This window comes from Artemia sp. Qi Xiang Cuo, chromosome 2, assembly GCF_049724085.1.
Source record: "Artemia sp. Qi Xiang Cuo chromosome 2, ASM4972408v1, whole genome shotgun sequence".
Classification (NCBI taxonomy): Eukaryota; Metazoa; Arthropoda; class Branchiopoda; order Anostraca; family Artemiidae; genus Artemia; species Artemia sp. Qi Xiang Cuo.
This window is the reverse complement of record NC_142795.1, coordinates 55103641-55115833: the sequence shown is the minus strand read 5'-3', so window position 1 is coordinate 55115833 and position 12193 is coordinate 55103641. Positions and strand designations below refer to the sequence as shown.

Sequence of the window (12193 nt, the reverse complement as noted above, 5' to 3'; positions counted from 1 at the left end):
AACTTAAGATACCTCTTTATTGACTTTATTGAAAAAAAATTTCCACAAAAAAAGTTTTACAGAGTTTAAAATGAACATAAATCACTATCAATAAATAAGTAAAACCTAAAAACGAAACAGGTTACAGTTTAATATATACTTACAGTTTAATATATTCACTCCTGAAAATCTCAGCAATTTCCTATTTACTAAAGTTATAAAAGAGAAAACGTTTAAAATGTACTTAATTTTCAGTAAACTGCAAACGACGTTCTTGTCTTACGTTGCAAATGGGGCATTAGCTCTACTCCTGCTTGTCGTAGCATCTGTCAGAATGTCATAGGCAGTGCTTTTACGCTGACTGTGACACTGACTTTTAAGCAAACTCGATCTCTTCTTGAGCATAAACAGTGAATGTAACTATGGCTCATTTAGTTGAATGGGCAGTCAATTAGTAAAAGGAAGAAGAAAAATAAGGGTTCCTTAGTGAAAAGGCTGTGAAGTAAACTATGTGTACGCAGAAAGGGGTTCTCCCAATGCTTCCCCTCAAACCCTGAGGACAATTAACTCTTAAACAGACACAGTTTTTAGATTCTTGTCTCCTTATGCTTGGAGAAATCTTCTGACATTTTCTTTAAGATTGAGACTCTTACACTTCTTTCTCCAGCATATGCTAGTTACAGTAAATATAGCAATGTTAATGCATAGGAAAATTCTGCTTTCTAGGAATACCCATATAATATCTACTTGATTAAAAATAGAATATAAATAGTATTTAAGGTGAAAATGTGGATGGACCAAAATATGGGTTTTTAAAGAGAAAAAGAAACGAATTCAATCTCAGACAGAATGGATAGTGCCTAACTGACCTACCTGACGGCATACACCCTGGTCGAGCCACATTGAAAAATGTGGTTAACCGGCATTCTATAGAAAACTTTCAGTCACATTCCAGACTTTCAAAGGCTTAGGGACTAATGACAATGCTGTTTCTTTAAGAAGTAAAAATAAGAGTTGGAGTAACTTTAATCAATAAGGTCTTACTGTAGACTAAGATTAGATCCAAAGCTGTATCACTCTCCAGGTCTGAAAGTTCCATTTCTATACGAAAGTATTTGATAATGCCTGTGTAGAATGCTCCTTTGGACCGAACCCTAAGGGAAAGATAAAAGGAAAAAGAAAAAAGACTTACTGGACTGCCGCAAACAAGCTCTTCCAATTCGTCGGGTCTGAAAAACTGAGACAAAGGGGATTCCGAAGCAATTAGCTTGAATCCTTTGGCGAAAGCTTTGAACTGAGTAGCAATGCTTCCATTCAGCAGAAAATCCGCGTATAGATCCACAAATTCCTAAATATTAAAAAAAAATAAAAATCTTGGCTTAAAATTGTATTTTTTTTTTCGACGTAGGCACCTTGAATTTAACCTTAAAAGAAATGCTGCGAAAAATCTACTTCATATTAAAGTTATTTATCAATTTATGAGTCCTCAGTTGCCTCAATTTTTAAGTCAGGGATTTTAAAAGATTTCTTTGACAGACCTGAGTCTCCTTTTATTTCAATTTATTGTTGCTTTTTCTTGTGATCAAATGTCCCACTATCTATGCAGCGAGATCTATGCGAAGGATTCATTTGATTTTGTTTTTAATGAAGGAAACTTACCATGTGGAACAAAAGGGTGGGGGGAGAGCATTGATTTTGATGCAGAAGGTTTGAAAACTATCTTGTGCCGCATTTTGCAACTTATTTGATGATTATCATTCCTACCTCAAGTTATTTTTTTTTCTCCAGTTACCTTTTTTCCCTTTTTGAGAAGTCTGCATTTTCTTGTTGTCGTTGTTGGTTACTTTCTTATGATAAAGAAGACATATCGAGTTCTAGCTCTCTGTTTGCCTTGTTATAAGCTGAAATGTATGAGTTATACTATGTTATCCAAACAAAACTTCTACCTTCTTATTACGTCGTTAACATTAGTTTTATGAGTCTGTACAACTACCTATTCAGCTCTACTTGTATCTCATCTTGTTTTTCTCTTCTGTATATTTTCTTTTGATATCTCTTTTATCTAAGTTTATTTTCTTTTAATTTCTTTTACGGCGGCTTCATAAAATAAATATTTTTAAATACTTGGAATTAGCTTAACACCTAGCAGTATGGTAAAGAGTAGATCATTAATCCTATCTTTCTATGCAAAACATGCTTAAGGATCCTAAAGGTTTGTAAAGCCTACTTTCTAAATTTTATACAGTACAAAAGGGAAAGGAATTAGTAGTTTAAACAACTGATTTTCTAAAACAAAAGTTGCTTTCTGTTTTTTTTTTCGAAGAAAACATTCAAAATAAAAGAGAAACAGGTTATCTCTTGTACTTTTTTCTTCAGTTCCTGCTTTCCGAAAAAGCCAAACAAAAACAGGTTTTTGAATATCAGGACATACTGAATATTCTAACTGCACGGATGAACGATAACAATACAAATAATGATTTTATTCTTTTCCAATTTGCCAAGAACACTACATACCAGGAAGGAACATAACATATATATGTATGATATATATATATATATATATATATATATATATATATATATATATATATATATATATATATATATATATATATATATATATATATATATATAGTCATGGTGATTCACTTGCTATATAGTGTTTTTTAGAAGTCTTTCTTTTCTTTTATTTATGTGTGAGTGAGTTTTTTTTTCCTAATCTATTTCTTTATACTCCATCTTTGTAATTGTTTACTTGATGATGGGCAACAAAAACCAATCATTCATTCATATATCAAATAGCTTATATTTGTTGGCAATCTGGGGAAGTTGATATCTCTGACTTAGTCTTGATCTCTCATTTTTAACAAACGGGAAAAGGTATTTATTCCTTGCTGTTGATAAATGGCTATGCTTATTTTCAACCAAAAGTTTCATGCTATGGAAAAAATTATCACTGTGTTGGATGTTTAAAAACCATATGCCCAAATTAAGGTGAAAAATGCGTTGCAAATCAAGAATACCCAGAAATAAAAATATATTTAGTTTCAGATAATTTTTATGTCTTCCTATGGTGTGTTAAAAAATGGTCCAGGATTCTTATTGATTTATTTTGAACAATTTAGAGTCCTCGTAAATGCGAAGGGAGAGTCAACATCCAGACGCTCGGGCAATATTGAAAATAACATTCAAATAATGAAAAATATAAAGTCCTCATGATCTGCTACGGAAACAGAAACTTCAATCGATGCAAACAACCAAGATTCCTGGTCACTGTTGCCACAAGTTTACTGATATGCGCTTTAAACGACAAAGTTGAACCTATATTAATACCAAAATATCTGAATACATCTACTCTTTTAGTGGAGGAAATTCCAGTATTTATAATTTGAAACGACACACGCCTCACTTCTACCAAACTTCGAACTTCTACCAAAAACAATAAATTCCAACTTCTCTAGGTTAGGTATTAGTCGATTGTCATAAACCCAAGAATTTACATTCAAAGCAATAGTTTCGAGAGATAATCGTAGGTCCTCCTCATTGCCCGCCTTCAAACTAATTGCTGTGCTATCCGCAAACAATATTGGTAATTCTTCTTCTGATGGCATACAATTTGGAAGATCATTGATATAAATTAAAAAAAAGCATCGGCCCCAACACAGACCCCTGAGGTACCCCTATATTTTCTAGTGGGAAAACATGAGATGATTCCTCACCAACTTGGACTTTAAAATTTCTTTCAGATAATTACGATTTCACTAAATCAAGAGCTATTCCACGAAGTCCTAGATTTCCCAACTTATCAAGAATAATTGCATGGTCTATTGTATCAAAAGCTTTTTTATGTAAAAAAAAAAAATAGTTGCCACCAGATAATTATCATCCGAAGCCTCTGATTAGAAATGATGTAAAGCAGCTACTGCTTGATCTGTTGACATATCACTCAAGAAACCAAACTGATTGGAAAAAAAAAAATCATTCTTATCAGAAATGAAGCAAACCTACCCTTTACTATCTTTTCAAAAACTTTAGAAACAGGTGATAAAATTGTAATAGGCCTATAATTGTTTCATCTTTGTCGCCCTTTTTTAAATAAAGGTACAACCTTAGCCACTTTAAGACAAAATGGAAAAAATGCATTTTTTTATGCAAGAATGAAAAATATGTAAAAGCGGCTGAGAAATTAGGGCAGCTAAATCTTTAAACAGAGAAGTCGACATACCATAACATCCTGTAGAAAATCCATTTTTCAAACTAGTAGCAGCTTTTTGGTACTCCAAAAACTGGATAGGTACATAAATATAGACCTATCTACTTAATTTGGTAAATATTTTCTATGATCATGGGTTCCATCAGAAATTTGATCCCCCAGTTTATTTCCAACTTTCCTAAAATAATCGGCAAATGCATTCGCCATCCCTCTCTCATCTGTGATTTTAACTCCTTCATTGATTGTAACGAAATTACCAAGGATTTTGAACCGGGAGAACAGCATGATGAAAATAATACTTCTGAAAAAATTTGTATCGGTGGTCATGCCGAAAACCATATTCAAAAGAAAAGCATTGAGGAGAACCTGCGATCAAACACGTCTTCACATCAAGTTTTGACTGAAGAAAAACGAGTGAAATTCTAAAAAAGAGCAGTTGTGAAAGAGAATCATCTATTGCAAGCAACAAATATATTTTCTCCTGCTCAAATTGGTGATACTGTACAAATCCCTGATGTCGAACGTTTTCTTAAAGACAGCCAAACTGTGTTAGCAGGTACTGTTGGAACGGAAGACTCTGACTTCTATGGCCTGACATATACTCTATGAACAAAATTGAACATAAAATGTAGAAAATACTCCCATTAACATTAAATTCAAAAAGAAATACCCCTTCTCATAGATTCTTCGGGGAACTCTTGACACCGAAGCCATTTTAATCCTTGAGAAGTAATGTTACCTAGTATTTAGACCAAAATGTGTCAACCCGCCTCTCTAGTACATACAAAATAATCCTCTCAAAGTTTTTAGGGAATTTTAGTGCCATGTGAAACGAATGAACAGGGAAAACTTATAATTTTTGAAATAAAAAAAAATTGAAAATACAAATTTCTGACAAAAAAAAAAAACAAAAAAAAAAACGATATATTCCAAAAACTTGGGCGCATATTTTCAAAAAGTTGATTTCCAACAAAGTGAAAACAAATGTACCTTACAAATGGTTTTATAAAAAGACATATACACATGTTTTATATACATCTAATAGATATCTATATCTACGATACCTATAGATGGCAATAGATGACATGTTTTTTATAGACAGATATATATGTATATATATATATATATATATATATATATATATATATATATATATATGTATATACATATATATATATATATATATATATATATATATATATATATATATATATATATATATATATATATATATATATATATATATATATATATATATATATATATATATATATATATATATATATATATATATGTATATATAAGTCGATGCAGCTAATTCGAGAAGCGGGGTGTAAATAAAATATTAGCGAATATTTGATATATACACAAAGCGACTATGTGAATGTTGACATCACTATTGAAAGTCGATATTTTCTACATTTCGTTCTTCCACTGTAACATATATTTGTACATATAGACAAAGAAGACTTCTTACAATTAAAATACTTTTTCATAGTAAACGTATTACAATCAAGGTTTACAAAATATGACCCCCCCCCCCCAAAAAAAAAAAACGCCCGACTCCTACAAAAGTAACAAAAATACATTTAAACAAATTTTTGTTGCATTTTATAAAGTTTTTTTTTGCAGCCCTCCCCCCGCCCCGACCAAAAATCCTGGATACTGCCCTGTTGACGACTTGCCTTTTTATTGTCTTTTGTTACGGGCACTTCATCACCATTCGGCTTGAGATCATGAAAAAGAGTTGAGCCAAAAATATCCGTGTAAGCAACACGAAACGTCATCATATAAATATCATCAAAGTCGTCTCCTGGGTATTCTAACATCTCGCTTAGAGTGCGGTATAACACCTACAATTATAAGAAACGAATGAGAAAAACGTAAAAAGAATTAAAGAATTCCAGTGTAAAAGAAAAAGTTAAAAAAGAAAATAATTGCTTCCTACATTCGTGCCAAAATGAATATCCATTTGGGGAACCCATTTAGCCTTACATGATAGCACAGCATCAAGGGATATTATACAAAACCCCAAACAGCATCATTAGAAACACCAAGGCTGGTCGTGTGTAGTGCTCAATGAGAAAACATTTTAATTACAGAGAAAATAAGTAGTGCACGAATAAAAGAATAAATAAAAGAATTATAGTGAGCCCGTTGTTCTCACCAAGCTTACTGTAACGGGAATACACATATTAAATTAAATAAAACATTTCATACTTAAGTCCTTGCCTTTCTTAAACCCCGAAAAAAGACTAAGTATATCAATAATAGAAAATTACGATAACAAAATTCTTTATATAGTCAAAATACTTAGAACAATAATAAGACTACCAACAATAATGATAATCACAATAACAGTCAACGGAAATATTTGTTTGAGCATTAACAGTCTACTATACGGTACTAAAAGGTCACAATTCCCATTCTTCTCATCACTATTCATTAATTAAAACCAATACATTAATTGAGCTAATGGGCGATAAAAGCAAAATATAAACTTATAAAAAAACAGTAAAGTCTAAGAAATCTATCAATTTATTATGTTTTGGCATGACTCTCTCTCCTATTCCTGTCATCTTATCAATTCTTCCTCAGCATCATTTGATTGCTTTGGCTCCAAAGAGTATTTTCAACAGCCTGACTGACTTGCTCTTTTGAACTGATATATATATATATATATATATATATAAAATTTAATTTATAATATATAATTTTATAAATTTATAAAATTTTACAAAATTCCCTAATATAAAATATTTCCTAATAATATAATTCCTAAAACTACTATATAATAATTCCTAACTCCTAACTACTACTCTCTTAATTCCCCTCTCCCTTTAACTGAACATTTTCCAGTTAAGATCAAGTACAAATATTGCAATTGATTAAGTTAAAAACCTCTGCTCGGTTTTATTCCTTGCCTAACTGAAAAAATTTATCAACTTCTTTAACTTTATCAGCACCCAATCGACGCAGAATTTAATGTGAGAAAACTCTTGAAATTTAAATAGTTTCCCGGTTGCGAGCCTTCGACAAATTTATACAATCCGGTTTATTTTTGGACTGCAACAGCATTTTAACCTCATTGTTTAACTTATTTATTGTGTGTTGGATCTACTGTTCAAAATCACTGTACAAGGGGTAGGGTTGATCTTTATGTACCTAGGGGCCTTTCTTCCACGTTTCTCCATTTTATATAGAGGGGCTTGGAAACAGAATATTTTGAAAAGTGAGGTTAAGATATTAATGGTTCTCTTTATTTAGAAAAGAAATCATTTAGAGCATAAGTAATTATGATGAGAAATAGTTTCTAGAGGTAAAAAGGGTTTATATTCATTTATTCACTAGTGATTTATTGAACGTGATGGTACTTGTGGTGTTAGTGGTCAGCTACTATTTCTTCCTCTTTTTCAATAATTTTGTATTCTCCACCTTCCCAGCGGACAGGTTTTGCTTTTTATTAGAGATGGCAAAAATGTTTTGTTTTAATTATGTATTCCTTAAAAAGTTTATTGTCTCTGATACTGAACTTTTATCCGTTCCAGCCAAGAATACCGTCGAAGTATTAATTTTATCTGGACTGAATATTATGTATCTTGACTCTTTCACTTTGTGATTTGTATTTTTTTTTATTTAATGGCAACTATATTACCACTCAGCCCCCTCCCTCATTGAAAATTTCCCCATAATTCAAAGTGATTTTTCCATAACGGAAAAAAGAAGAAAAAGATTAAAGGTTACCAACCGAGTCAAAATCTTCTAAGTCATCAAAAGTTCCTTTAGCATCTAAGAGTTTCCTATAAACAACAGAAGGAAAACGGACATCTAAAATGACTGTATTATATATTGCAAGGCCAAATAGAATCCCAACTAGTGTGAAGTTGGCATCATTTTCAAAAGCAGTTGGGTTGAACCAATGCGTTCGGGATTCGGACCGCCAGATAAACATAGCTGAAATAGATAAGAAAAGAACTCTTGAACATATTTCGGCTTCACGCCTGGAAGCCTTTGTCAACAGAAAGAACAAAACTCGAGACAAAACAATTAAGACATGCAACAAAATAACACACCAGATAAAACAAACACTACAACAAAATGAAAAAAAGGTATGCTTTTTGGTACAAAAAGAGAAATTCTTACTGAAAAATCTAGTTAACTATTATTCTTTATACTATATCTACGCAGGTTATGTCTATAATAGGTAATATAAATAAAGTGTTATGTACAAACATTATATTTTCATATATTGCGGCGAAAATTCCATCCTCTGGCAAAATATTCTCTATTCCTGGTGTAGAGAAAACTAGCTTAGATGACTTGTAAAAAGGTACATGAACCAAAAGAAATCATATTTCCAAACAATGAGAGGCTATTTTAAAAGGAAGAAAGGAAAAAAAAGCAACCTCACAAGAAATGTCATCCTCATTTTCAGCCTTTATAGAGATCTGTGCTAGTTCTAAAGCCTAGACTTCTAGAAATATAGACAAAGTAGACCAAAAATGTCACTATTAAGTACTGGATGATCGATTAAAAATGCAAGATAAAAAGGAATGAAAATTTGATAAAATATAGTTAAAATATTTAACCCATTGTGATAATTTGTATCAAAAGGGGAAAGGTGGATATGATCAGTACAAAGGAAAATGGAACAGAAGAAAAATGTTGTGAAGCACGACCGGTTATTGGATGCCTTGAACATAGAATAGAAGGCTATAAAAAAAACTGATGTGAATCGCCTCAAGATTCTTACACAACAAGAGGGGGGAGGTAAAAAATTAGCAAAAATTTAATACAATATCTAGAAAGTTCACAGGAAGACTAGAGATTTTAAAACCCTTTCTTATTTTATTATTAAACATTTCGAGGTGACGAACTGTTAGTAAGGAACGACCCGACTCAATAGCAACCGAAACTCTAAAATACGGAATTTTGACATCAATAGATATATCAAAAGAATCGGTTTTTTATTCTGGTTTCAAATATATAAGTTTCATTGAGTTTTGTCTTGCCCATCAAAGGCTCCCAGCCTGAGAAAATTTGCCCAATTTTCAAAACAAGGGGAAAAACACCCCTAAAGAATCAAAAAATCTTAATGAAAACGACATCACCAGATTCAGCGTATCAGAGAACCCTACTGTAGAGGTTCCAAAGTCCTATCTGCAAAAACGTAGAATCTTATATTTATCACTGTTGCGTGTTTATTTGTTTGTTTTTTCCAGGGGTGATTGTATCGACCCAGTGGTCCTAGAAGGTAAGTCATACTAACGAAAATTAGAAGTCCTTGCGTCCTTCTTGAGGGACCAGAAAAATCGAAGGGCAGATAGGCCCCTCTCACTCCCTTTTTTTCTCACAGTAGTCCGATCAAAATTTTGAGATAGCCATTTTCTTCAGTATAGTTGAAAGGCCGAATAACTATGCCTTTGGAGACATGACCATGACTTCCCAACGCCCCTGGTAAAAGGTCTTTAAGTTATAAAATTTGCCCATTGTTTACACATAGTATTTGTTATTGGGAAGTATGCATACATTTTTCGGGTGGGGGGGGATTTCTGCTGGGGGTATTTTCTACGGGGAGAATTTTTCATGGGGAGGGAAGTTTCTAAGGGGTGGATTTTTGAGGGGAAATTTTACACTGGGGGAATTTGCCAGAATTCCTATACGAAATTCTTCTATGTCTTGCTTTCTCTTTGCCGGCTCAATTTTTACGCATGGGGATGTTAAGGGTAATTGCCCAGGGTAAATATTCCCCAGGATTGAATTGTTTAGAGAATAGATCCATGGGGAGGAGGGATTTTTCCGTGAAGGTGGAGCCAGATTTCCAAACGCTATTTTAAAAAAACGATCAGAAATTAAATTAAAAAAAACAAGTTTTTTTTCAACTGAAAGTGAGGAGCAACATTAAAACTTAAAACCAGCAGAAAATATTACGTATATGAGGCGGGTTGCTCCTCCTCAACACATCACTCTTTACGCTAAAATTATAATTTTGTCCCAGTCCTTTAAGAACAGCTCCTGAAACACAAGTAGAACAATAAGAAGCTTTTTTTAATAGTTTTGAAAAAACTTTAACATAAAGATCAAGGTTTTGACGAGGAGCACCCCCCCTCCCATACGTAATAATTTCTGTTTGTTTTAAGTTTTAATGTTGCTCTTTACTTTCAGTTGGAAAAACTTTTTTTTTGTTTAATTATTCAAAGATGTCAACTAATTTATTTGTTATACAGATTAAGGTATAAATAGTATGTTGAGACCGAACTTATCGTTTTCTTTGATGACTATGTTCAAAGGAAAACAAAAACGCTTTGCGATATTGGTTAAGCGGGTTTTCCCCTCACAAAGCATGGTCCCAGCAACCTTGTATTTTTGTTCCATCTTTTTGTACTTGTCTGGATCGTAACTAAAACAACAAAAACGATATAAATTGACTGACACTTTTGATTGATATTTAAGATTGGACTTTGCTATTCTAGCACCTGCTACCGATTATGTGAAATGAACATGTTAGAATTGATAGAGAGATTAAAATATTTAATTAAACCATGAGTGTCACAACTCTTGCCGATGAATTAAATTTATTTGGCAAGGAGAATCTTTCCATAAACCTTAAATTTAAATTTAGTTTAAAAGCATGCTATATAGCAAGAATAGAACCAAATAATCGAATCATTGTAAGGATAAAAGAAGACCCCATTTTCAGCTGCATCGTAGCACAACTGTACCTGAATGAATTAAAATTGATTTTCTTAACAAGAAACAATTTTAGAAGAATTGTGCGAGAATCTCGTTTCTTTCAAGTACACAAGTCAATTACGCAAGAGAAAACAATTAGACTAAAAAGGAAAAGAAGCTCAGTCAATGCAGCTCACTAGCTCCAGATATTCCTGGTGAAAACCTAATTTGTATTTCATTTTAAAATTGTTGTGCATTCAGTACTATCCACAGGAATTTTTTGTTTAGTTTTAATAGTCTTGACGTTATTCTAAAGCAGAGAAGAAAACATGTAGGCAACAACTTATATTCGGGAGGCAGAGAGAGTGAGGAAGGCAGAAGGGCGGGGGGATGACATTTAGGTGGGGAAACAAATCCAAAAACAAACGATAAATAGACAAATTACATGGAATATAAATTGAATCAAGATCACATGAGTAATGGTTATAGAAAATAGAAAGCAGTCTCATTCAAAAAATCCTTTTTAGTATATCACAGCTCTCATGTTAGGGGTTAAAAACTTCAAGCCTCAATAAACTTATAGGAATCAAATAAAAAGAAAAGATGCTTACACATAGGCTCAGCCTATGGGGTGGGAGAGGGAGTACAAAAAGAATATTCTAAGGCTGTTATTTTTAACTTTGTGGGGGGGGGGCTTCCGTCTGAATACCTTCCCTCTGTGAAAAGGAATGCCCCTCTCAAAATCAAAACAACCCCCTTCTGTGTATATGCCTGAATCAGACAAAGGCTGGGAAAAAGCACTGTATTTGCGGGTGTATCTCAAATAAATTAAAATGTACATCTTATTTTTTTGCCTTAGGCGTTTGAAAAACGCCCAGAAAGAGGTCTAAGGGTGGAAGGAATAAAAAGGATGTAGATTTTAAGGTCGCTACCTATCATTTTCCAGGAGGGGGGGGGCTTTTATCTTCCTCGAGACCCCCGCCGTAAATGGTATAAGCACTTCCAAAATCAATCCCAGCGTACGAGCTTGAGTCACACAGAGGCTGGGAGGGAGAGCTGTATTTGGAAGTGTGCCGTAACTAAATCAAATTGTGCATAATTTTTTTTCCTTGCATGTTTTAAAAAGCCATAAAAAAATCAAGGGCAGCTATAGAAGATTTTTACGACAACTCTAAAACATCAATTTTACCCTATTTTTCCTGACAAGCGCCATATTGTATTCAATATCAATCACCAAGTTCGGCTCATCGGGGCTTGTGATAGTGATTTCTTGAAATGAATATCTTATCTTACCAGATTTTTTTTTTCTTTACGGCAACTTTACAACAC

General features: G+C 32.9%; 1 protein-coding gene across 3 annotated transcripts in view; it reads right to left on the bottom strand.

Annotated features, from left to right (window-relative positions):
* Ube3a (ubiquitin protein ligase E3A) overlaps nucleotides 1–12193 on the bottom strand; it is a 54538-nt gene that overhangs the window by 6329 nt on the left and 36016 nt on the right. For all 3 annotated transcript variants that reach the window (XM_089101916.1, XM_089101899.1, XM_089101906.1), the window contains exons 8-10: nucleotides 7941–8146; nucleotides 5878–6045; nucleotides 1172–1327 (exon numbers count right to left, since the gene is read on the bottom strand). In XM_089101916.1, coding sequence (XP_088958042.1) covers nucleotides 1172–1327; nucleotides 5878–6045; nucleotides 7941–8146 — 530 coding nt within the window. The remainder of the gene's footprint in view (nucleotides 1–1171; nucleotides 1328–5877; nucleotides 6046–7940; nucleotides 8147–12193) is intronic.